The sequence below is a fragment of the Panthera pardus genome, unplaced genomic scaffold, assembly GCF_024362965.1.
Source record: "Panthera pardus isolate Hobbes unplaced genomic scaffold, ASM2436296v1 HiC_scaffold_2, whole genome shotgun sequence".
In the NCBI taxonomy this organism is placed as follows: Eukaryota; Metazoa; Chordata; class Mammalia; order Carnivora; family Felidae; genus Panthera; species Panthera pardus.
In genome coordinates, this window is record NW_026526765.1 from 15,624,127 (window position 1) to 15,651,809 (window position 27,683).

At 35.0% G+C, this 27,683-nt stretch overlaps 1 protein-coding gene across 7 annotated transcripts in view; it reads right to left on the reverse strand.

Moving 5' to 3' along the window:
* The window catches only part of CDH18 (cadherin 18), a 992,712-nt gene that overhangs the window by 28,838 nt on the left and 936,191 nt on the right, over nucleotides 1-27,683 (reverse strand). For all 7 annotated transcript variants that reach the window (XR_008423672.1, XM_019450749.2, XM_019450750.2 and 4 more), the window contains 2 exons: nucleotides 10,786-10,907; nucleotides 292-409 (listed from right to left, as the gene is read on the reverse strand). Coding sequence is in view for 6 of the 7 variants with exons in the window: in XM_019450749.2 (XP_019306294.1) it covers nucleotides 292-409; nucleotides 10,786-10,907 (240 nt within the window). In the remaining variant the exon portion in view is untranslated. The remainder of the gene's footprint in view (nucleotides 1-291; nucleotides 410-10,785; nucleotides 10,908-27,683) is intronic.

A 27,683-nucleotide genomic window follows, 5' to 3' on the forward strand; every position in this document is an offset into this window, starting at 1 on the left:
TTTGTCAGCTAAGATTTCTCTTAAAATTTGCCCAAGAGCATATTACATGTACATTTCTTGTTTAAAGGAATGCTTCTGAATAAACTCAATGAAAGTTATTTGTACATATGGCTCAATTTTAAATACAAGCTATTCACAGATCATAACACATTAACATCAAACTGACTTTGAATGCGGATTTGCAAGCTGTTCATGGGTATGTAAAAATAAAACAAAACTGCTCAGGCCTATTCCATATTAAGTCAAAGCAGATCTCACATAGATTAAAAAGTATATGTAATTCGTGTTCACCTTCATTGTCCTTCAGAGTGAAGTTTGGGTTTATAGACAGGCGTTCATCAAGAAAGAAGTTAAACCTTGGTCCATTTGCAAAATCATCTTTATCAGTAGCACTGATGGTATGAATAACCTAAAGAGAGAAAGCAAATACTAAATAGTAAACTTAATTTTGCTTATTCCCTTGATTTTAATTATAACATATTTAACTGTCATCACAAAAGGATTTTAAAAGGCCCCCTTGATCCACCTTGCCCGCTTTCAAATTTAACTAATAAACGTACCAGCTAATTGGCTCTGTCTTATATGAGATTTTAGGAAACACATTACAGTACAGTACAATTTATAATCATTCACACTTTATTTTCTAGCACAGCACAGACATTTATTTATTATTATTTTTTTTCTTTATCACCTACAGTACCTTGGGCCAATTAGTCGCAAGATTTTGTATGGATACCTGTTTGGGGAAACATGAGTATCGTGTGTACAAATATAAATATCCTAGTGTTCACGTACAACAGATTTGTGGTGTTCCCGGTTCTCAGTACATGCAAACACAGTGGAGTCATACTGTTTTTATTGTTTCGGGGAACTTTTGAGAGCATGATCTAGCCCCTCTATTTTACAGATAAGGTTCGGAGACCCTAAAGGATTGTGATGGGACTCCTAACTGTTAAAATAGTAGCAAAGGCAAAACCAGACCACTCAGAGTTTTATGGAATACTTCTCATATACGATGGTTGGGAGAAAGCACTAAAATTTGGAGCCTGTGCATTATATAGCAGACAATGTTTGAATACATAAATAAAACATTCCAGGTGACCGAAGAACAGAACACAAATTCCAATAGCTGTAGACGTTACACTCTTAAGGAGAAAATGGCCAAACCAATAAGCAGGACAATATTCTCCTCTTTTAAAACGTTGTATCCTAATACTTAGGTATCTTTCATCTATCCCTTCCTTAGATAAATTAAGAACAAAGAGAGCAACAAGAAGCTTGTGAAAAGAGTGTGTCCTATATGGGAAATATAGTGTGTTCATTTCAAAAATTGTTACGATTTCTAAAAACATCTTACTCAATTTCATCCCATTTCCATCTTTTCTGAGTGAAAGAATACACCAGTATGTGCAACAGTTAAAACGTAAATTCCTGTCCAAGTATTGAGCCCATTAGTTGGTCTGGCAGATGAGGACGAATATAAAAGTACTAAAAAGGAATCATCAGTGGCAGTGAGACCAGAAAAGCATGTGTCCACACGCATTTCATTGCCAAAAGTGCTTCAGGCAATAGAAGTGATCCATTTCGTCCGTATATGCATGCGGCTCTCACCCTGGCATCCTTGTTCAAGATGTAGAGCCTGGGTTTACTAACCCAGTTGTTCTTTCTTTCTCAGAAAGAAATCCTAGGTAAAGCCTCCTCCTTCCAGCCCACATATTCCAAGAAGTCTTTATCATTCATCAGTTCTTTCCTTCCCTTCACGCTATTACTTAATGAACTGAAAATTCTACGTATCTCCTTGATGTTTGCCTTCTTTTCCATCTAAAGTACAGCTGCTCTCTGGATAGATCGTTCTTCCCTTGCTATTGGCTTTTGACTTGATAGGAGAATAAACTGATGGGTAATCAGAAACAATCTGACAACTTTTCTCAAGTGCATGAAAAGCTCCATGGAGGTCAGAGAATGTGTAGTGTAATCTGAAGAACAGACCTACATTCTGTGCACGTCAGGTACTTAATATAAAACTGAAATAAAACTACCAAATTTTCAAGATTGTTTTCAGGGTAACATAATGTCAATGTACATTTTTTTTTCTTTTGGAAAAGAAATGTCCTATCTCCCCCTACACTTTGTTCATTGTCATTCTCTAATTCTGAGTCCTATTATGCCGATGATACCTCAAAACCTACGGACACATATTCAAGTGCATTATTTTATGTTTCCCCTTATTACTTGTGTGGGACAATTATTTTTTTTTTTTCTCATTTGGAATTGATTTATACATTATTTTAAATTTCCTTAATGTGTTTATACTTAAGTTTATTCTATTTGTTGAGCACTGATATAATCTATATTTTATCTTTACTGTCTTGCTGTTATCTTTAGCAAAATGTACTTTCCATTTTTATACCAGTAATTTCAAATCTGCATTTGCCAGGAAGCTCAGTGTAGCAAATTTATCTTCCTCAAAGATTTCTCGATCTCATGTCCGTAGCAAATGATGAGCTGATTACCACATTTTGTTTAAGAGGGAACCATGCATCTTGAATTCCTACAGAATTGTTGCTGACGCATCTACACTTAAATATTTTTCCAAACTTCTGAAAAATGCCTCCAAAACCATAGAATGTTGCTCTACTTTCGTCTAGAACTCTGAGATATTCTGTTGATGCGAGAAGGTATATTCAATTTTTCTGTTTACTGATTACCTTTTTTTCTTTCAGTAGTAAATAGATTTCCATTTATTGTTTCCTTGGACTTTTATTAGTAAACCCAGCTCAGAAGGTAACATGTTTGGGGCTCCTGGGTGGCTCAGCCTGTTAAGCGTCTGACTTTTGATTTCAGCTCGGGTCATGATCTCAGGGTTAGTGAGACTGAGTCCAGACTCAGGCTCTGCACCGACAGTGCGGAGCCTGCTGGGGATTCTCTCTCTCTCTCTCTCTCTCTCTCTCTCTCTCTCTCCTTCCCTCTCTCTCTCTTCCTCTGTTCTTCCCCTGCTTGTGTTCATGCTCCCTCTCTCTCTCAAAATATAAATAAACTTAAAAAAAAAAGAAGCCAACATGTTTGTGATTTTTAAAAGATTTAAGTGTTTAGATATCTAGATAAGTGCCATGTATCTGTCATTAATATTTTCTATTCTTTTGTCAGTAATGATTTATCTACACTCTGCTACCTGTGACGTTTGCTCAATTTGTTGGTGATGTACAATCCATTAACAATTTGCTTTCTCTCACTCCTTTTAACTGAAATTACACGGTTCCTATCATATGCATATTATGTAATGAGTCCATAAATTCTTTATTTTGAAAGATCTGAGAGAAGCAGTTACAGATTTATTCTACTAAAAGGAGGGGGAGTCCAAGTTGATAGTTGGTGTTTACTAAATAAATATATTCCTCTGTTTAAATGTGTTTTCCATAGTCTATTACTTCTTGAGTACTTTATTAGGGGGAAAAAATCAAACGAGTCAGTGTCACGGATTTATACAAATAATGTAGTCTTCTGTTAGGTAAATGAGGTAATCCTAACTAAACATTTAAAGTAAAAGAATGTTCTGTGGAACACACTGTATCTTCTTTAAAGTAATCAATGAATTTGCTTTATAATATAATCTCACATGGGAGCATATATTTATTTAATAACAATACCAACCTTTGTTAGTTCAACGAGGTTGATCTTTGTCAAATCTAAGTGTAAGATGTCTGCTGATCTAGGTACATTTTTCATACAAAGTTATATTGTTAATAATTGACAGGGTGGAGGGAGGCTGGTATCAGACAATACATTTTTTTTAACAGATGTTATATTTCCTAAGTTTGCTGCTAATGAAATACACATACAAACACGGGAAAATTTGGTATAAATAAGCTAGAAATCGTCCTCATCATTTACGTTTCGGTTTTTATGCGTAGGCCCATCTCATTTATTTTGAATTCACTTTACTTTGGGAACTGACTTCAAATTTCATGTATGCATGATTTTCTTCTTAGTATTTTTTTTCATGCAAGGTACTTAAAAGATTTTTTTTCAGAACAGGGAACTATATTAACTCAGAGAAATATATTGCTGTATTTCAGGTGTATTGATACCTGAATCAACCTGAACTCTGCTGTTATATGTGGTTTAAACCTCTGCTTCACAAAAGATTAATCTCTTTGCCATGGCCACATGCTGTTTTATGTAGATGCACAGCATCCATAATAAAAATGTCTGTAATTCTAAAAGCGATTGTTATAGAAAGAGGAGCCTTGTACAGCTGGGCAATACAAATGTGCTTTGGAAAACTTATTTCACAAATTATTATTTAAATAGAGTTCCCGATTCCTACTCTGCATCAAAACACACAAAGTTTCTCTAGAAAGTCTATAAACATAAGGTTAAATGAGCCAAAGACTGCAAAATTAAACAATAGGAAGATTCAGACCATTTCCCTTGTAATAGGTTAATCATACAAATTGACCATACAGTTTGGCAATGTTGTTTTTTTTTTTTTTTAAATAAGGGTGCAATAAACAATATTTTCTTTTTTTAATTTTTTAATGTTTATTTATTTTAGACAGAGAGAGACAAAGTGTGAGCGGGGAAGGAATAGAGAGAGAAAAAGACACAGAATCTGAAGCAGGCTCCAGGCTCTGAGCTGTCAGCATAGAACACGACACAGGGTTCAAACTCATGGACTGCAAGATCGTGACCTGAGCCGACGTCAGGCACTCAACCGACTGAGCCACCCAGGTGCCCCAAAAATATTGTCAAGTGACTTTATCCCCTTAGTAAAATATTTTAATTCATTTTTGTGAAACAAATGTTTGGAGAAAGAAATGCTCAAGCAATATAAAGAACCCAGCTATTTTAAAGTGACTTCTAAAATTATGTAATATTAAAGACAACAATGATGCTAGATCTGAAAATAGTCTTTAAAGGATAATAAATAGAATCACTTAATGAAATCACATTAGAACTTAGGGGTGCTAAGTCTAGTGATTGATTGTTCTCTGAAAATAGTAATAGTTGTATGAAGAAAAGGACAATACTATATATAGGGTTTAGACACCCAGAAAAAAGATACATTTTGTTGTAAATTTAGCCTTTTCTAAAATGCAACAAATAGCTTTTCATGCCAGGAGAATAAGGTAATCCACATTTAAAGGAATCTGAGAGTCATCTAGTCATAAAATCTTAGGGTTCTGACATTGTGACACTTTTCTTCATTTTAGAGATGAAGAAAGCATTTATCAATGGCACCCAAATCATTTCTTAGAAAAGCCATAGAGCTTCGGTAGTCAGTGTCGAGGGTAAAACAGAGGAGCCAGACTAGCAAAATGGCACTGACAGGAGAGCATGAACTGGAGAAAACGCCTGAATAAGCTTTCACTTCAACAAAAGGTGGGACATATGGGAAGTCAATGGAAAAAGTCAAGGTCACTGGCCAATATGAAGAGAGTTCAATCCAGGAAACTGATACTAGTGTTTCAGTTTTGGGAGTGAATGTTCACATTCTCAGGAGCTCAATCAGCTCATCCAAGAGCAAGGACTCAGTGCTATTTGCCCACGTTTTTCAATGCTTTCACCTGCAAAGGTGACTATGGACTACCAGGTATGAGTTTCTCCTACTACAACATCTCACTGTATCCTATAAATTTTGAAATTGCCTTGAAGGAAAAAAAAAAAAAGAAATATATTACCTAAGAGAAAAAAAAATCTAAAAATGGCTCATGCCATCATTACTTTATATTTGGACTTTTAAATGTTTATGTCACAATTCAAATGATCCAATTTTGAATTCTCTGAATAACCTACAAACCAAAGAAACAAAGATTCAAGGAAGGAAATAACCTAAGTTTACTCAAGGTTGTTATTTATCAATTAGGCAATAGATACCTAAAAAAGGTAACATTTATTTCTGGGCATTTTATTTTTTAACGACATATTAAATGGCATAGTGTTTAAATTTTATTTTCTAATTGTTGGTGACATAAAGAAAAACAAGAAATACATTTATATTGACCTTATATTTAGGAAAAGTATTAATTTTATCTACAAACTGTACTCATGCATAGTAGTATCATTGTTGTTATTATTTTTATTATTAATTGGATGTTGAACCTTATCAAAAGCTTCGATTTGCAGTAATGAAATGAATTTTAATATTTTTCCTTTTCATTTGAAAACATTATTTTTTCTGGATTCTCTGAAAACATTTCTTTTATGATATTTCTATGTTCAAGAGAGAGAATATCTGTAATTCAAAATATATCCTTGTCAGATTTTAATATTAAAATTATGCAGAAATTAGATTCCCCCTTTTGGTCTTTTTTAATACAATGTTTTTTCACTATCATTCCAATTATATGTTTTTAATTTTTATTTCTTAAGTGTTTCTTAGCTTATTCAGAGATGCCCTTATTTCCAATGGATTATTTTACTAAGGAAACTTTTGAATTTGCATCTTAGGATCTAGCTTTGTTTTTTTTGTCATGCAGAAAATAATGAGGCCAATCCTTGGCAAATTATTACAACTTGCTTTGTGGCCCTGCATACAATAAATTTTTGGTCAATGTTTTCTGTAACTTTCAAAAGAATGCATGATCTGAAGTTGTTCAGTGCATTATTCTATATTTGTCATTTAATTATGTTATTAATTATGGTCTTCAATCTTCAGCATCCTTACCAAAATCTTATATAATTACTCTATCGGTTTCTTGTAAAAGCATAGTAAAGTCTCAATACAATAATGGGCTAATCTAGTTTTAAATATTTCTATCATTTTTTTCTTTGTTCATTTTGAGGCAACATTGATAAGTGTATATAAATTTAAAATTGTTATTTCTGCCTGGTGCATAAATTGTTTTCATCCCAATGAATGTACCTCTTTATATCTACCAATGTTGTTTGATGAAATGTGTGTGTGTGTGTGTGTGTGTGTGTGTGTGTGTGTGTGTGTGTGTAGTTGCATGAATACGTCTACAGCAAGTATGCATATTCAAGTACTTATTCGTTATGTTTTTCTATATGTTTTCTTTCAAATTATTTTCCTCTATCACATTGATTTTACACCTCCTTAAACAATATTTAAATGATTTTTTCTTATCTATTTTGACAATATGCATCTTTTGAGTATTTATGTGATTTTATTTCAACATAAATACTAATGTATACTTTCAATTTACATCATTTTAATTTTCTATTTTATCCATTATTCTATATTTTTTTCTCTTATTTCTTGATTTTTTAAAATTGCAAGACCTCTACCTAGCTACTAGAATTTTGTGCACTACAACTTGTATCTTATTTTGCCTGTTTTGTGTTAAGAGACCATCTATGTATCAGCAGCAAATATGAGAACTTGTCATTCCAATTTTGAGTTTTACAAACTTCACAGGAATTTCTGGATTATGTTGGAATTACTATTGGTTACAAACATCACATTTTATTAGGATTATATTTTAGTTTTAAAATAGTCTTTCTAGGGGCACCTGTGCGGCTCAGTCAGTTCAGCATCTGACTCTTGGTTTTAGCTCAGGTAATGACGTCACACTTTGTGAGTTTGGTCCACTAGGACAGAGGAGGATGCTGCTTGGGATTCTCTGTCTCCCTCTGTCTCTACCCCTTGCTGTCACCCACTCTCAACTGTGTGCTTCTCTCTCTCAAAAATAAATAAACATGAAAAAAATAAATAGACTTCTAGAATCCTTGAAAATAGCTCCTATATGAAAATTTTATTTTCCCTATATTTTTGCACTGTAAAATATAATCCAGCAGGATAAAATCACCTGCAACAATTTGGCAAGTATACAAACTATTTGAAAGTGAACAAATATTTTCATGAACACAGTTAAGATCAAGAAATAGAAATGTAAACATTGCTGTCTTTAGTATTAAGTATCTTTATTACAATTGCCATTAGCTTGTTGGTTACATGTTCTTTTACTATTTTTATTAGTTAATCTAGAGGTTAGAGCATGCACTGTGGACATACAAAATCTGTTATAAAATCGTAGTTTATCAATTTCTCAAATTTTAAGGATCCCAAATTTAAGGAGTTTAGAATATTTTAACTTTATGTGTCTTTCTCACTTATGATCCCTTGTTGCCATGTGTATGATGCATATTTTAAACTCCAGAAAATGTTCTTTTGATTTCTATTCATTCATTGATAACTGAGTTTTTATGAATATATTTACTGATTGATTTTGTCTTGGAGGTTCCTTGTGACTTAAACTTACCAGTATAGTTATTTTCCTGTTTTTAGCCAATATAATTCTGAGACTGTGTCTTACAGGATGGGATTTTCACATTTTGTTGTCCTAACTATGAGTTGTTCCTGTCTTTATTTCTGAGGGATATTTTTGGTAGAAAAAAGAATTCATGCCTGTCAGTTATTATTTTGCCACTGTTGGGAATTATCTTTCCATTGTTTTCTGGGTTTTATCTTTCTTGTGGAAAAATTAGCTTTTGGTATTATTCTTTTAAAGTTATCTTTTAGGGGTGCCTGGGTGGCTCAGTCTGTTAAGTGTCCAACTTCGGCTCAGGACATGATCTCATGGTCCATGAGTTCAAGCCCCGCATCAGGCTCTATCCTGACAGCTTAGAGCCTGGAGCCTGCTTCATTCTGTCTTCCTCTTTCTCTCTACCCTTCTCCCACTCACACTCTGTCTCTCAAAAGTGAATACAGGTTAAAAAAATTAAAAATATATATATATCTTTTAAAATATTTTTACTTTAAATTAAATTTTCTATTTTTTTTTTGGTAGTCACATATTCATATACAGTTCTAAGAAACACAGAGAGATGCTATGTACCCAGTTTTCCCAACTAGGAACATCTTACAAAACTAGAGTACAGTATTGGGAATACAGATTCTTATTGTAGTTTTAATTCCTGCTTGCCTAATCTTCACTTCAGGTATGGCTAATCTTCTGTTACCAAGAACTGAGAGTCCACATTCAGTGGCTTTATCTTTTACAATCTAAAATTTCCACTTGAAAGTTTAACATTTTTCTCATTAATTGTACTTTTATGATGAATGTTAAGAAAATAATTTTAGGATGTGTGCACCCATTTCTGACACAATGAACAGGGTTTAGTAAATAAATCATTATATATCTGTACCATAAAATTCCTTGCTGTTTTTGAAATGGTGATATAGACAAATACCTAACTATCTGAAGTGATCATCTTAAAATATTATCTATATATTATATACTATATTAATTACTGTTATAGTCTAACATAATATGATTAAAATACAATACATTATATAATCTGTAAGTACTTCAGGATATACTTTTCATCCATTTTGTTCTTATCATATTTTCCAATTTTCTTGTGGTCCATGAACATGGAAAAAAGAGTTGTTCATTTATATATACACAAATACCTTCTCAGGAGGGCACTGATAACATAAGCAATGATTACTTTAGCACAGTATTGATTGGGCCTCATAAAAAAATAGGCAATGTTTCTCAGTAGTATAATTTTAGGACAAGCTTTAAAATGATTTAAAGTAGGTCTGGACAATATAATTAGAGTCATTCTGGTTTACCAAAGACAATAAAGGGGAACAAATGACTCAGCTGGACCTAGACCCTAGACCTTTTCTATCTGGATTCACCTGTGACAAACTTTAAGGTGTTCCTCATGGAATTCATGCCTCCATGTAATCCCTTCCCCTTGAAGTCTGGATGTGACCTGTGATTCGCCTCTGAGAAACAGATATGGCAAAAATGTTGATATATTATTCACCTGATTGTATTGTACTACATTATATTTTATAAGACTGATTGATAACAGACTTCGCAGATCTCTTCCTACTTGTTTGATGAAGTAAATGGGCTACATTAGGGAAGCCCACGGAGCAAGAACTGGGTGCAACATGTCAAGACTCCAGGTAATACTCAAGAGCTGAGGAAAATTCTGAAGCTCTGAGGTCTGTAGCTGAAAGTAATTAAATGCTTCCAATAACCAGGTGAGCTTAGAAGCGATCTCAAGCCTCAGGTAAGATCATGGTCCTGATGGATACCTTGATTCCAGTCTTGGGAAAGACCCTGCAAAGATCCAGCTAAGCCATGAACAGACATCTGACCTACAGAAACTCTGAGGTCATAAATAAGAGTTGTTTTAAGATGCTAAGTTTGTGTACTTTGCTATATAACAGAAAACAAAAAAACAAATGTATATCGCCTGCCAGACGTCTGCTTACTTTATGTGCCACAGCCACACTGGTCTCCCTTCAGAATCACAGTGCTCCTTTAGCCTGTTGCCATGCTACATCCGGACTCGCCACCCAGGTTCAAGCTCTTCTTAACTTCCCCCACTGTCCGTACTCCCTTCATACATAGATTCTCTTCATGTGGTTAAAACCTAACATCGTTTGGTACCAATATTACTCAATGGTCACACACATGTCACTCCTGCAGGCCCTCCAAAGTAGACCAACCAGTGCCTTCTCTGTAATCTAGGCTCACAGCATCAATAGGACTGGAAAGTTCACAGTTTCCTCCTAATTTAATACAGGGCTTCATCCAAAGCATCCAATATAATTCTATGATGGATATATGCACGAATGAATTCATTTTTTGAGTAACATTTGGGATCTGGAGAAAATTCATGTTCAAGGATTCTCAAAAAAAAAATCTATTGGGTACTTAAAATAAAGCTTTATAAAATTATTTCCACTGAGCCCAAAAATAACACTGAGGGATCTTGAGGATTATATATAAAAATAATAGAAAGAGAGCTGCTTGTTTTTCTTCCATCTCAATGATAGGAAGGAAACAATTAACTTACCTGGCCAGGCTTTGAATTTTCACAGACAACAATATCATATTCCCTGGCAAGTTCAGGTGGATTGTCATTGACATCCAGAACTCTAATACCCACTGTCACATGGCTCAGCAAACCAGGATTGTCTGCAAAACACACAGGGATATATTTAGCATTTCTATGCACACTTTGGAGGCTTGGGTTAAAACAAATCTCCCTACTATTGTAGCTTGTCGCCATCTCCATATGCTGCAACAGGACTTTTGGCAAAAGACAACTTTATGATGGCACTCTTTGCGAGAACTCATTAACTTACAGAAAAATGAAAAATGAACACCAAGGCATGACATGCATGCTAAAATGATATTTTGTCATATCAAGGAAATTACATGTTATTCAGGAACTGGAGTGGGAGAAAGTTGTCAGAATTCATTGTATGCTGTCAGAGTCTGAGGGATGAACAATTGGTTTCATCATTAATCTAAGAAAAGCATCGCAGTTGGTAAAAAAAAAAAATACATAATGTTTAAAAAGTTCAGGGTTTCAAATCTAAATAAACTTGGGGAAAATAAAAAGTACAATTTCTTTACACAAATGATAATTTTCTTCTTTTGTTTAAAGTGTATTTATTTATTTGAATGAGAGACAGAAAGAGCATGAGCAGGAAAGGGGCAGAGACAGGGAGAGTATTTTAAGCAGGCTCTGTGCTTTGTGCGAAGTCCAACATGGGGCTCAATCTCATGATTCTGAGATCATGAGCCAAAATCAACAGTTGGACACTTAACCAACTGAGCCACCTGGTGCCCCAGGATAATTTTCTTCTTATAGAAAAAATGCATGCAGTGTGTGATATTAAGTCATATTTGGGGAGAAATAAAGAATAATTTAAATCAGAACTTACCATAGAATTAATATATAACTCTGGTAGATATAAAAATATTATAGTTAATACTCTAAAATATGTCTTAAACACATATTTTTAAAAAAATCTTCCCATGGGGCGCCTGGATGGCGCAGTCTGTTAAGCATCCGACTTCAGCCAGGTCACGATCTCGCGGTCCGTGAGTTCGAGCCCCGCGTCAGGCTCTGGGCTGATGGCTCGGAGCCTGGAGCCTGTTTCCGATTCTGTGTCTCCCTCTCTCTCTGCCCCTCCCCCGTTCATGCTCTGTCTCTCTCTGTCCCAAAAATAAATAAAAAACGTTGAAAAAAAAAAAACTTAAAAAAAAAAAATCTTCCCATTTTTCAGTAAGTTTATTAATTCTGAGATGGAAGAAAAAGACAAATTTTTGGTTTTATTTACATGTTAGAGCTATTAAATGCAGGATTAATAATTGGAAAACTAAATATATATATTTTATTGCTGATATTTGTCATTACCTTTAAAAACTCCAAAATTAAAAAAAATAGACTAATACATGTAAAAAAGGACTACTAAAAAAGACAAAGTCTAGACCTATTTATAAATTATCAAAGCAGAACATGAGAAGGCAGAAACTAACTATATTGGAAAAAAGGGGATATGGATATACATATATAGAGAGAGAAGATACTGAAAATAGTAAGAACATGCATGGAATAAAAAGTGCCAGAAGTAGCTTTAAAAGGAATAGAAAATTTGAGGAGGAGCACAATAACTAAATAAAATCAAATTTCATTTAAAAATAATTTTTCAGGGTACCTGTGTGGCTCAGTCAGTTAAGTATCCAACTCTTGATTTTGGCCCAGGTCATGACCTCATGGTTCCTGAGTTCAGGCCCCATGTCAGGCTCTGTGCTGACAGCAGAAAGCCTGCTTGGGATTCTCTCTCTTTCCCTTTCTCTATGCCCTTCCCCTGCCTGTGCTCGCTCTCTCTCTCTGTCTCTCAAAATGAATAAATAAGCTTTAATATAATAATAACATTATTACATTATTAACATTAACATTATTAACATAACAATAATTAACATTACTATATAATAATAATAATTATTATTATTATTAATGATTATTTCTGGGGATCTGAGTGGCTAAGCCTATTAAGCGTCCAACTCTTGATTTTGGCTCAAGTCATGATCTCATGGTCTTGAGATCAAGTACTCTGTCAGGCTCCACACTAGGCATGGAGCCTCCTGAAGATTCTTTCTCTCCTTCTCCCTCTGCCCCTCTCTCTGCTCCTCTCCCTCTGCCTTCTCTCCCTCTCTCTCTCTCTCTCAAAATAAAATAAATATTTTTCTAGGGGTGCCTGGGTGGTTCAGTCCATTAAAAATCTGGCTCTTGATTTCGGCTCAGGTGATGATCTCAAGATATATGAGTTGACACATGGCACTTGACAGCACAGAGCCTCTCCTTATCTCAGGAGAGATTCAGATTCTCTCTCCTTCTGTCTCTGACCCTTCCCCCCTCTCAAAAATAAACAAGTGTTAAAAAAATAATATTTTTTTCTAAAGAGAAAAACATCATCTAGATTATTTTACCTAAAATTAAAGAAACAGGCAATTGCAGTCTTATACATCTCTTTCCAGGAAAACAGTGGAAGAAGAAAATACCCTAAAGCTTGTTTTCCATGGCTTGTGAAATGTTGGTATCAATCCCAGACACTCTCACTGATAAGAGATTTTAGGCGTAAACAGCCTAAACAAGACACTGGTGTGTAAAAATAATATATATACATATAAACGTATATCTGGCAATTTAGTTCCATGCTTGCTTAGTTTAGCATTAAAGGAAAGAAGAAACAAAGGAAGGAAGGAAGGAAGGAAGGAAGGAAGGAAGGAAGGAAGAAAGGAAGGAGAAAGGAAGGAAGGAAGGAAAATGCAGAGGAAGAAATGAGGAAGGACGTTTTAAAAAGCGCAAAAATTACTCAAAAAGTTAATGCATTAAAAGAGGAACAAAAAAACCCATAATCTCCTCATCACATATGGAAAAACCAAGATTTAGAACACAATATCCAGGGGCGCCTGGGTGGCGCAGTCGGTTAAGCGTCCGACTTCAGCCAGGTCACGATCTCGCGGTCCGTGAGTTCGAGCCCTGCGTCAGGCTCTGGGCTGATGGCTCGGAGCCTGGAGCCTGTTTCCGATTCTGTGTCTCCCTCTCTCTCTGCCCCTCCCCCGTTCATGCTCTGTCTCTCTCTGTCCCAAAAATAAATAAAAAAAAAACGTTGAAAAAAAAAAAAAAAAGAACACAATATCCATGTATTATAAACACAATGAAACAAATCACAACAAAAACAAAAAACAAAAACTCTCAGTGAACTAGAAACAGAAATGTGCCCTCTCCAACTGATTAAGGGTACATTAAACAAATAACAACAACAAAACAACAGCATACATTATTCTTAATGGTGAAAAACTAACTAGAATTAATTAACAAAGCTATAAGGAAACTAGAAATAAATCTAACAAAGTAAATGAAAGACCTATATGCAAACACTTTATTGAAGTGTTTTATTTAACTTATTTAGACTTCATTAAAGAACATCTAAAGAAATGAAGAGCTCTACCATGTGTGTGGTTAGGAAGACAAAAATAACACAAATAAAACCAACCTTTCCAAATTGATGTGCGTATTGGCGTGCCTGGGTGGCTCAGTTGGTTAAGTGTGGACTTTTGGTTTTAGCTCAGGTCATGATCTCAAGGTTCGTGGGATCAAGCCCCATGTCAGGCTCTGTGCTGATGGCATGGAGCCTGCTTGGGATCCTCTCTCCCTCTCTCTTGGCCCCTCCCCTGGTCTCTCTCTCAAAAGAGTATAAACTTCAACAAAAAGCAAATTGATGTGTATATTCAATGTAACCTATTGAAAATCCCAATGTTCATAGAATTAAAAGCTGATCCTAAAATTTATAATTACTAAGATTATTCAGACTTATATGGAGGAGCACAGTAAAGAATCCTTGCTCTACAATTTACGAGGCTTATTATATGATACCAGTGGCTACACTATTGTCACTATGTAAATCTCTCTCTTACTTTCTAGATGTCATATCTGATTTTTCCCTTGTATTCTTTTATTTCCCAACTAGGTACTTGTTCACCTTTTAAGAGCAGACCAAAGCAATCTGTTTTAGAAATCTGAGGCAAGAATAATTTTATTGGCTCTAGTCATTAGTATCAGCAGCCTTAATTGTCCCTGCATAAATAGTTCTCTGCTCATTTTCCAAGAAGGCAGAATTAGAAGCAAGCTTAGTGTAGTTAGGGATAAAAACAACTGTTTTGTAGGAGAGGATTCTGGAAAGACTACATCTTGAGAAAAGCCTACAACAAAAGAGTTAGGTGTCTGATTGTTTTCAGCCTTTGCCTTCTCACTGTCCCCACTCTGTCTTGCTCACGACGTCCTCTGGACTGGAATGGCCTTGCACTCATTCCATACCAGAGTCCAGGAAACTCCACTCTTCTAGATGGAAATGGACTCTATGTTTACCAAATATTGCTTTATTAATTCAATGCATAATTACTATTCCTTTCCTTAATGGCGAAAAACATAGTGTTCAGCAGCAGACAAATGACAGATTGTGTTCTGTGGGGAAGCTGAATGGATTCTAAGCTTAGTGTGGTTGGGACTAATGACCTGTGTGCCCTGCCCTGCCACGGCAACCACAGGAGATACTGATGAAGAGATACGAGAAACAGAACGTTGGAGTAGCTTACTGTCATTACCGATGCAAATTGAATAACTGCTGTCTATTTACTAAATGTCGGATGATTTGTAAAAACTGTGCCTTTAATTCCATATAATTAGAGGCTGGAAACACACGATGGTTTTGTAGCCACTTGTAGCCTACCTGCGTACATTCTGGTATTTTCTGCTCAATAATAAAATTAGCTAATTCTAAATTAGCAAACTGGCAGGTGCCTTTGGGTTCCTCTTTCTTATTTCCCATGGCCCTTGAGTTAGTATGTTACCCTTCAAACGACAATAACTGTACCTATAAAATGTGTACATGTTCAAGTGTGTTAGAAGCATTTTTCTCTGGCAAAAATTAGATAATGTTCCTGAAGTTCTTAATGCAACATTTCTGTTATTGCTATTATTACTTTTGTCTTCATGCTTTATTTCTAGAAATTGATGTTTTTAATTGATGTATAATTGACATAGAATATTACATGAGTTTCAGGCGTACGTCAAAGTGATTTGGCAATTATATATATTACAAATTGCTCACCAGGATAATTGTAGTTACCATCTGTCATCATACAAAGTTATGATAATATTAGTGGTTATATTCCTCGGGCTTGAATTTTCACTCCTGTGACTTACTTATTTTATAATTGGAAGTTTGTACTTTTTAATCCATTTCACCTATATCGCCTACCCACCCCACCCCGTACACCTTCTTCCTCTCTGGCAACCACCAGCTCTTTCTCTGTATTTAGGAGTCTGTGTCTGTTTTTTCTTGTTTCTTCAATTTTAAGTCTTGTGATGGCAGAGTAAATATACTGGAATCAGACGAATTTAAGTATGAATCCCCTTTTCCAGCACTCTTTAGGAAAGTGAAATTTGTAAAGGTATTTATTATTTCTATACCTTGATTACTTAACCTGGTATCCGTTATTTGACTTCCCAAATTGTGTTTCTGAGAAACAATTAACAAAGTCATGTAAATTTTACAACACTGATCCTCAGAGAGCAGACCGCACATCTGAATCCTTTCTGAAGATCACAAACAAAACAGAAACAAAACTTACAGCATGCTGGCGATCCTATACATTTCCATTCCAGCAGAAACTACACTATAAAAAATCACTCATGCTTCATGTAATGCCAATATAAATGCAACTCCATGAGCAGAATGCCCTCCATGAAGATAGGGATTCAGTGAAAGTATTGGCGTAGGATATTTCAATGCAATTGCAAGCTTGATACTATGATTTTTAGAGAATTTTCCATGACTTGAGGAACAATCCATTCTATCCAGTGAGTTTATTTGAAAAGTCTGATACGTGCATGCCACTCTGATTAGTTCACTAATAGAATGGACCGTCCTTTTGCATTTTTAAGGGGGTGAGCAATGAAAGGATAATAAATTTTTCCTCATCAGATACAATCAGAATATGAAAGTGGTTCGTTAATTACAGCAAATCCGTTAACATACGACAACATTAATGAAAATCATATGTATATATTTCAAATATTTGTATTAAAATATCTGAATATCTTATCATTCACCGATCTCTAAACTGTGAGGTACAGATAAGGCCTTATTTCTGAGCATAGATCTGCTGCTTGGGGTTCAACTTCACCATTCTTGAAAGAAATCCCACTCACTGCAGCATTTATGGGCTCTGAATTTATTCCAAGTGAAGGAAGCACATGAAAATATGTTCAAAGAAGTTTTAAGCACAGCAGCATTATAATGAAACTCCCTGAAATTTTATAATAGTCTTATTTTTCTCCAAAATGACAACTCTTTGTTGTTGTTGTTGTTGTTGTTGTTAGTTAAAATCACTTTTATCAAGTCTTAGGAAAACTTAAGCTTGAATTACACAAATCCTGATTCCATTATGCACATATCTGACATCACTTGGTATAATAATTTAAATAAATGAAATAATTACAAAGACAAGTTTATCAGGATTTGAAATAGAAATTCAGGAAGTAAACTTTGGATTTTGGCCAGGATATAGCAAATGATACCAGACTAACCTGCTTATATAGAGGCTATAGAACTGAAAATATAAAACTGAAAATAGACAGTGAAGACCTATGCTTCCTGAGAGAAGAGAGAAGCCTAAGCTCCCAAGATCTCCTCCAGCTTTGATATTACATTCATCATAACCACATGGGATATAGTCCAGGGAGGAAAGGCTAGTTGTTTAACATTCAAAAATCAATGAATATCATTCACCACACACACATAATTATTTCAATAGATGCAGAAAAGAGATAACAAAACATAACGCCTGTATTTGATTTCAAGAAGGAAAAAAAAAAAAAAAACACTCAGTAGATTAAGAAGAGAAGAGGTTTCCTCAACCTGAATAATTGTATAACAAAACCTACATTGTCGTACTTATAAGGGAAAGATTGAATCTTTTTTAATGTTTTATTTATTTTTAAGACAGAGAGAGCATGGGTGGGGAAGGGGCAGAGAGAGGGAGACACAGAATCCGAAACAGGCTCCAGGCTCTGAGCTGTCAGCACAGAGCCCCACGTGGAGCTTGAACTCACGAGCTGTGAGATCATGACCTAAGCCAAAGTCGGACGCTCAACCTACTGAGCTACCGGGACTCCCTGAAAGATGAATGTTTTAACTTAAGGATCAGAGAAAACGAAAAAAGGCAGGGATACATTCTGTAGCAATTCTCCTGAGAATCATGTGAAAGCAATTAGACAGAAAAAGAAATAAATGTTATGTCAATTGCAAAGTGAGAAACAAATCTATATTTCACAGATGAACATCTGTGTAGAAAAGACCAACTAATCTACAAAAAGCTACTGCCACTAGCTTATATTTATTTCTATGACAATTAAAATAAACAAATACCAAATTTATATAATGTGAAAAAATATAACCACATAAAATATGCTCTATATCTGCATGCTAAAACCTATAAATATTGGTCACATAAATTTAAAATACGTACAGGTGCCCGAGTGGCTCAGTTAGTTAAGCGTCTGACTCTGGCTCAGGTCATGATCTCACCGTCCGTGAGGTCAAGCCCCACATTGGGCTCTGTGCTGACAGCTCGGAGCCTGGAGGCTGCTTCAGATTCTGTGTCTCCCTCTCTCTCTGCCCCTCCCCTGCTCATGCTCATGCTCTGTCTCTCTCTCTCTCTCAAGAAATAAACATTAACAATTTTTCTTTTAAATACAAAAAAATAAAATACTTAGATAACTAGAAACATACATTATGTTCATAGATGAAAGGCTCAATAATTTTGAGATACCCATTCTCCTAAACTTGAACTACAGATTCAATGCAATATGAATAAAAATTCTAGCTTATATTGTTGAAGAATTGATAAGCTGATTCTAAAATGTACCTGAAAAAGAAAATGTCCTAAGTTAGCCCAAACAATTTTGAAAAAAGAAGAAAGATGCTGAACGTACTTTCTGATTTTAAGTGTTGCTAAACAGCCACAATAATCAAGACCATGGTATTAGCATAAGACTATATATGTGTGTGTGTGTTTTATATTACATTATATATCATATCATATTATTATCTGCTGATATGATTAATGGTACATACAAAAGAGAGTCCAGAAATTAATCAAAACATTAATGGTCAACTATTAGTGGACAAAATTAACAGATTATGTATTTTATTATTTTTTAATGTTTACTTTTGAGAGAAAGAGAGACTAAGCATGAGCAGGGGAGGAGCAGAGAGAGAGGGAGACACAGAATCTGAAGCCAGCTCCAGGCTCTGATCTGTTAGCACAGAACTTAATGTGAGGCTCGAACCCATAAACCATAAGATCATGACCTGAGCTGAAGTCAGACGCTTAACTGCCTGAACCACACGGGCACCCTGACACAATTATTAAATAGAGAAATAAGAGCATTTATAACAAATCGTCGATCAAGTGGAAATTCATATTTGAAGTAAATTAAACTTGACCCTTACATCTTAGGCTTTTTGTTGTTGTTGTTGTTTTTATGTTTATTTATTTTTGAGAGACAGAGAGGGTGTGCGTGAGCAGGGGAGAGGCAGAGAGAGAGGGGGGAGAGAGAAAGAATCCCAAGCAGTCTCTGTGCTGCCAGTGCAGAACCCAACAGCGCAGAGTTCCAGGGGCTGGAACTCACTCACAAACTGTGAAATCATGACCTGAGCCGAAAACAAGAGTCAGACATTTAACCAACTAAGCCGCTCAGGTGCCCCAACACTTACATCTTATCATGTATATAAAATACTACTCAAAGTAAACCACCGAACAAAATATAAAACCTTAAATTTAAATATATAAGAACAGATAGGTTAATATTTTGTTACCTTGTGTTTACTGAAGAATTCCCTAAAGTATGTTCAGATTCATAGAAAGATATTAAAACATCTTTTCTTAAATGTTTACAATTTCAAGTAACACACAAGCTGAGACTTTAGGACAGTTAATATAATTTTGGAACTGAATGCAAACATATTTTAGGGTGGAATTTTTCTGCATTAAACAAAATATTAAGTAAGAACTTTAACTCATATATTAAAGAAGCATAATAAATTCTGGGTCAATCATACGTATTTATTATAAACATGTTAAACATTCTCTCTTTGAAAAACATTTGAGAATACTTCGAAGAATATATTATATGCTCCTGGTATGTGCACCAATTACATATATTGAGAACATTTATATTTACAATAGGAAACATGTACAGGATATGTTATATCAGCAGTATCAATAATACATGAAGCTATAAAAACTGAAAACAATCAAAATGCATTGGACTTTTTAAGCTCAGATTAAAAAAGATTGATTTTTTCATCATAGTAAAGATAGAAAAACAAAAACAAACAAACAAAAAACTTCGGCTGTATTTCTTTACCTGGATGGATCTGATAATAGCACTGATTAAAAAAAAAAAGTTAATATAATATTAACCCATTTATAATATATAATATCCATGTACCAAAGATGTAGTTATATACATAAATATGGAAATATAAATGTCCAAAACATATTTGGTAAAACGATAAAGAAAAGAAAGGGACAAAATAATACAAAATTCAATATTGATGAGCTCTGGTTGGAATAAAGAAGGATGTAATAGTGTATTTCAAGCTTATTGCTTTGAGGTAAGGGCTCTTAAATTGGTGTTCAATTTATTATTTAAACGGATTACATACTTGATATATCAATATATTTGATATATATTGTAATTCTAATTGGAAAACATTTGGTACAATTACTTAAATTTATTCAAATATTAACAGAGATAGATGTGTGTATACATAATGTACACATGCCCCACATATGTATACACATTTTCATTCATTATATCAAGTTATGTTTTAATTTCTAACTAAGGACAATTTTCATAGTTGAGTTATCAATGTCTTCCTTATGAGTTGTGAAATTTGTGCTTTTATAAAACTTTCTCTATTTCCAAAGTCTTAGTGTGTTAACCAACATTTCAAGTTTCATTTTTGTCTTCTACATACTACAATTACTTATTTTGATTCATTGTGATGTAGATAAGTTTACTTTCATTTCGCGAGCCAGATTCATAATTGTGTCTTCATCCGTTTGTTCAAGTGTCCATCCATTCTCCCTACTGACTGGCACACAACCCAGCCTTGTAGCACCTGACTGTGTGGTTCTTAGAAAATACAGCTTGTGTCAACACGGGTTTTAAGTTGCTCTGTGGTTTAGTATGTCATTAATTGTTACTATATTTTGCTCTGTGTGCTTGAAAATTATATTTGTTCTTTAAATTTACTCATTGGCAGATAATCAAATATCAAGTGCTTTTATTTTGTTCCATGAAACACTTTTATAATTACTGCCTTTTTTGGTCTACTTCATAAAACAGGTCTGAGAGAGGTCTATTAACTGTTTCCTGTAAGATTATGTTTTATTTACTTTAAAGATAGTTTATTAGGCTCATAGAAGTTTCAAATTATTATATCACTCTGATGACATATACTATATGTCAGTATGGCAAGACCTTCTCATCATCACGATAGCTTTTGTTTTAAAGTATATTTTGTTTAACACTAACAGTTCTAATACTAACAGTTTTGCCAGATTTCTTTTGCTTAGAATTATCTTTTTATTACTGTATTCTTTTATTTTAAAACTATCCACACCTTTATATTTCATATGAGCCTATTACAAGTACCATAAAGATGATTTTCTTACTTTGCTTCAGTATGTTTTCCTTTTTTTTTAAACAGGAGAGTTTATTATAATTATACCACTTTGGTTACTAATATATATTTTTACCACTTTATTGTATGCTTCAAACTTGTCCTAATATTTTGTCTTTATCCCTTCTAATATTATCTTCCAGCATATTGTTTAAGGTTTTATCCTTGTTATGTCCTCTCTGTAATTTTAAATATGTATACTAAATTTCTTTCCTTTTTTAACTCAGAAATATTAACATGCTTGGGTATCTCGGGAAAATATAAGAACAATCAACATCTTTACTCTTTTTCTAAATACTGTAATAACTTTTTTTAAAAAAAAATTTTTAAATGTTTATTTTTGAGACAGAGACAGAGCATGAATGGGGGAGGGGCAGAAAGCCAGAATCCAAAGCAGGCTCCAGGCTCTGAGCTGTCAGCACAGAGTCCGATGTGGGGCTTGAACCCATGGACTGTGAGATCAAGACCTGAGCTGAAGTCGGACACTCAACTGACTGAGCCACTCAGGCGTCCCCGTAATAACTTTTTTTAATGTTTGTTTATTTTGAGAGAGAGAGAGAGTGCACTTGTGTGGGGGTGGGGCCGAGAGAGAGGAGAGAGACAGAACCCCAAGCAGGCTCCACACTGACTGTGGAGCCCAACACGGGGCTCGATATCATCACCTGAGATCATGAGGTCATGACCTGAGCCAAAATAAAGAGTTGGACACTTAACCAACTGAGCCACCCAGGGAACCCCACCATTGTAATAACTTTTAAATGTTTCAGTTTGGATCAAGTTTCTCACAAGTTTATACCTGTAAGTAATAATGATAATATTGAGAAGATGATGATGATACTTATGGGTTTGTTAATCTATCAAATTTGACGTTTTGTTATTACAAAGAAAGGTGTCTTCATGTGTACCATTTCCTTTGTCATCATTCCTTATTGAATCTTAAACCGTCCTTTGGAGATAATTTTATTTCTTTTTAATAAATTCTTTAATAGCAGTGTAAACTTTCTCACGTTGGTTGTTTGAAATTTTTTCTGTATTACGCATTTTCTGTTTCTATTGTCACAGAGTTATTGAGGCCAAGATGATCTAAAATGATTTGTAAGAAGTATCATATACTCAATTTTCTAATGGGTAGAACTTTCACATTTTCATCCCCCTGACCCAGAACTAAAGTGAAAACTGAAGATACACATTACCTCTATCCTGTAGTTGGCAGGGCGTGTGTGTGTGTGTGTGTGTGTGTGTGTGTGTGTATCTATTTTGGGTCACTCATTATGAGTGCCATGTTTTGGGACCTTACTTTATTTGGGAATATTTATCTTCCTTACAAGAGAGCTACATGGTATTATTTATTTAAAAGAGATATTCAAGTAGCTCTCTAGATAATAGATTAAAAGAGGCTAGGGTTAAGTGCAAAATATCATTCAGGAAGCTATTGGAGTATTCCAGCTGAGGGCTGATGCTTATTTGGACAGGGATGGGAAAGAGCAAAATGTGATGAAGCGGTTGACTTATGCATACTTTTTAAAGTATAGCTGATGGAAGTTTCTGGTGAGTTGGATGTATAGCATGAGAGAAAAAGAGGAGTCAAATATGACACTGAGTGATTTCATAAGCAATCTGGACTAAAGCCATCACTATTGTGATAGTTAATTCCCTGGAGGAGTGGATTTAGGGAGAAATTGGATTTTGAGCAAAATATTTACTTGGAGCATTCTGAGTTTGAGATCTCCTAGAGGAGTTATTAAGCATCTAATATGGATTTCAAGGGAAAAGCGGATGTGTATTTCCATTTGAGAGTCATCTACATGTAGGTGTTATGCAAATCCACTAGACTGAATGATGTTACATGGGCAATAACTCCAGGTAAATCCGAAGTTTGAAAATCAGAATGCCCCACCATTCAATGAATGGAGAGATGAGGAGGAACTATGAAGCACACTGAGATAGAAGAACGAGCAAAGGAAGAAAAGCATCTGGAGAATGCTGAGTCCATAAGCCAAAGAAAGAGCCTGTGTCTTGAAACAGTTGTCAGTTGTACCAAATGTTGCCGCTTTGCTGAACAAATGGAGGAGAGAATTATACTTTATAGTTTGGAATATGGAGGACAGGTATCATTTTGGTGAAGTCATAGAGGCAAGTCTTTGTAGAGTGGATTTGAAAGAGACTGGGAACAGAGAATTCAGGGTGTGAATATAGGCAACCCTTTCAAGGAGTTTATCAGGAAAGGGAACACTAAGGTTGTATCTGAAGAGAAACACTAGATCGAGGTAGGTTTTCAGTTTTTGTTTAAGTTTTATTTTCAGATAGAATATAAAGCCTATTTTTGAGGACAGAGGAATTATGTATCAGACAGGGGCAAATGAAGATGTGGGGAGGAAATAAATGACAGTGCATAGACTGAGGGTGAACAAGAAAGGTCAGGATTTCAGGCGTACATGGAGGGGTGGTCATAAGCCTGGAATGGAGTGTTCACTCCCAGTAACCTGAAGGGAGATAGATTTAAGGAAACTAAGGACCACAGTATTAGTTAGGTTGGTAGACACAATGGCAGGACGCTGTGGAAACCCTTTCTTGATTGTTATTATTGAATAAGAATTAGAGAAGCAAGATTATCTGAGGTATGCAAGGAACCTGGCAAAAGTTTTGGAAATTTGAGGAGCAAGGAGAACTACAAGATAAATATCTAGCACTGCTGTACAGAATTGTTCCAGTGATCCAAGTTCCTTTGGAATGAAGAAATTTGTTCTAGTGCTTCTAGAATTTGATACTGATATCGGGATAGTGCAATGTCTAAGAATTCAAATGTATCAACATTTGAATAGATGCAAGATGTCAGAATAGAATAGAATATATATCATAATTTCCTCACCAAAATTCTCCCCATGGGTAGAACTCAAGAGGTTTCAATGGAATTGCCTACAAGTAAAGATCAAAAATGGGCCTGGAAGGTCCTGAGCTAATGTGAATAACCCCACACATTTTGCCATAATTCATCTCCTTATGGGCACATATTATGTGTTAAATACAATTTTTTTGAAAAAAAGTCAATGGTGATTAGTTGAAACCTAATTGGAACAATATTTTTAATGGACATCTGAAGGGATAATTTATCTCACTCTGGATGTGAATGAGGATGAGTGCAACCCAATTTAAGGTAGCATTCATCCTGTGACCATATTGAAAGTTAGCATAGTACTTGGTGCTTGTTACTATAAATTGACAGCTCTAAAGCAAAACATGAAATAAAAAGGAATGGAGAAAAGGGAAAAAATATATCATGGAGAAATAAAGACAGGGACCCGATCAACATAACTCTGAAGCCTAATTTACCTGTGAAGTTTAAGGTATGTGGGCCGATACATTTCTTTTAAATCTTAGAACAAATTGAATTAATTTTGCATATTTTGTAGTTCTCTGTTCCATGGCAACAGGTAACTAATACGCAGACATATACATGCATAAACATATATTTCATGGAAGTATTTTATTGTATTACTTTTGATCATTAGTTAAAGAAAACCAATTTGTTTGGTGTTCTTCCTTTTATGTGCTAAGGAAAAAGTGTCAAATAAGATCCTTTTGTGTGTTAGGTGAAATTACTAATACGAACACACTTGTGAAAGGCGAATTTCATATATCAAAATAAGCACACTGACAATAGCAAAATAATATGTAGAACCTCGAGAGACTTTAACCACCCACTCTTCAGTGATGGAATTTTGTATTGCTTCATGCTGCTGCTAAGAAAATTTTATTTCAGATTAAAAAGCAACAAGGATGAATTAATAAAATCTAAATTTAACTCCCATCAACCAAAGTTACAATTGGATTAAATTTGAAATTTGTAGATCCTAATCTTTGAATATGTTTGCACAAAAATTGAAAAAAAAAAACTAAAAAGATTGAATAAATACAGTAAAACGTTGGACTGTGAGTTACTTGTTCTGTGAGTATTCTGCAAGATGAGTAAACATTTCTAGTAAATTTTAACTTGATAAATGAGCAATGTCTTGCAATATGAGTAGTACACGATGCTGAATATCACATGATCACAACTGAGCCAATGGTTCTTCTCTCTCTCTCTCTCTCTCTCTCTCTCCTCTCCCTCCCTCCCGCCCTCCCTCCCTGCAGGATTGTGGGTGATTGTCTCCCATGTTCAGATGCTTGTTCTCAAGCCACAGTGTTTGACACAAATCAGTGACTTTTCAGAACGCTGGAAGGAGCCCACAACTGTCACTAGTATATTTTTTGTCACTTCAAAGCATCTATGGACAGTCCTTTGCTTTTCCATCCACGAGTAAGCTGAGGAATGCTTTGCTTCATGTTAGGTCAGGCTGCCTGCAGATATAGACCCTTTCTTCTGCTGCCTTATTGCCATTTACATTAAATACAGTATATGACAAGAAAGAGTTTATTAATAAAGTCAATATCCATGTGAGCATATACAATGGCCTCCATGAAGAAAAAGATTCCAGTGAGTAAATAGACAGCAGTGATTCCATTAGTAATCATGAAAGTTGTCCTACACAATAACCCTCTTCTCTTGTCTCACATCAGCCACGAAGGTTTTCTTTTTTTCTTTTTTTTTTTTAATTTTTTTTTTTAACGTTTATTTATTTTTGAGACAGAGAGAGACAGAGCATGAACGGGGGAGGGTCAGAGAGAGGGAGACACAGAATCTGAAACAGACTCCAGGCTCCGAGCTGTCAGCACAGAGCCTGACGCGGGGCCCGAACTCACGGACCGTGAGATCATGACCTGAGCTGAAGTCGGCTGCTTAACCGACTGAGCCACCCAGGCGCCCCATGCCACGAAGGTTTTCAAAGGTAAGTGCAGGTTAATTTACTTATTTCTCTTTATATTTTGTATTTTCTTTTTTAAAATTGTTTTAATGTTTATTTATTTTTGAGACAGAGACAGAGTGTGAGCAGGAGAGGGACAGAGAAAGAGGGTGACACAGAATCCAAAGCAGGCTCCAGGCTCTGAGCTGTCAGCACAGAGCCCAATGTGGGGCTGAAACTCACAGACTGCTAGATCATGACCTGAGGGGAAGAGGGATGCTTAACCAATTGAGACACCCAGGCATCCCTATAGTTTGTATTTTCTTTATTATTTTATATTATATTAGAGTATTATGATCATGTTTATATGAGTATTTTTGGGTTGTGGAATGAATCATCTGAGTTTCCCTTATTTTTTATGGGGAATTGGCTTTGATATACAAGTGCTTTGGATTGCAAGCATGTTTCTGGAACAAATTATGCTCACAAACCAAGGTCTTACTGTAAACAGCATGTAAACTTTGGTTTCTGGACTGTTATGAACATAATTTGTTTAGAGAAATCAAACAGCTGAGGTGAATACTGTAACAATGCACAAAACAAACAACGTTATTGTTTTAACTTGTGAACTCTGGTAAGAGCGGAACCTTTTGGACTCATCAGAAGTATATATTACAGTAGCACATCCCTGGATTTTGCCAACAGCTATCAGCAAGGAATGAACAATAGGGGGTCCCATTTTGGTGTATTGATCAGGTGAAATAAACTCTCATATTCAGGGCACAGAATAAGGACAAATAGGATATTTAAGGCAAAATGGGAAATATATATAGTTTAGTTACCACAATGAAGTATTTGGCAATTAAAGTAGATCCAGAAATGAAGGACAAACAATATTCACGTATTTAAAACAGCTTGATGTGTCAGGAAATATTCTTAATATTTGTGAATGCTATGATAAACAAAGATAAACTAGACCTGATTCCTAGATTTGAGATGTTCACAATCTAGTAGAGGTGAAAAGTATTACAATAAAATATGATAAATGTTATACTTAAATCCAATAAGTGATAAGTGCTCTATGAAGGCAGGCACCAAGTGAGAGCATAGGAGGAACTGTAAAATCTGCCTGAGAAGTTGAGCAAAGTTTCACAGATGCTGTGACATATGAACTAGTTCTTAAAAGTAAATAGATGTTTGTAAAGCAGAACAAAAGGGGAAGAAGGCATTGGCAGAGGAACGGATTATAAAATTATTGAAAGAACATGAGGATCTGTGATTAAAAGTGCCATAGACAATTTTTCTGAGAATGAAGCTGAGAACAGGGCTGAGTTTTATAAAGAAAAGCCACACAT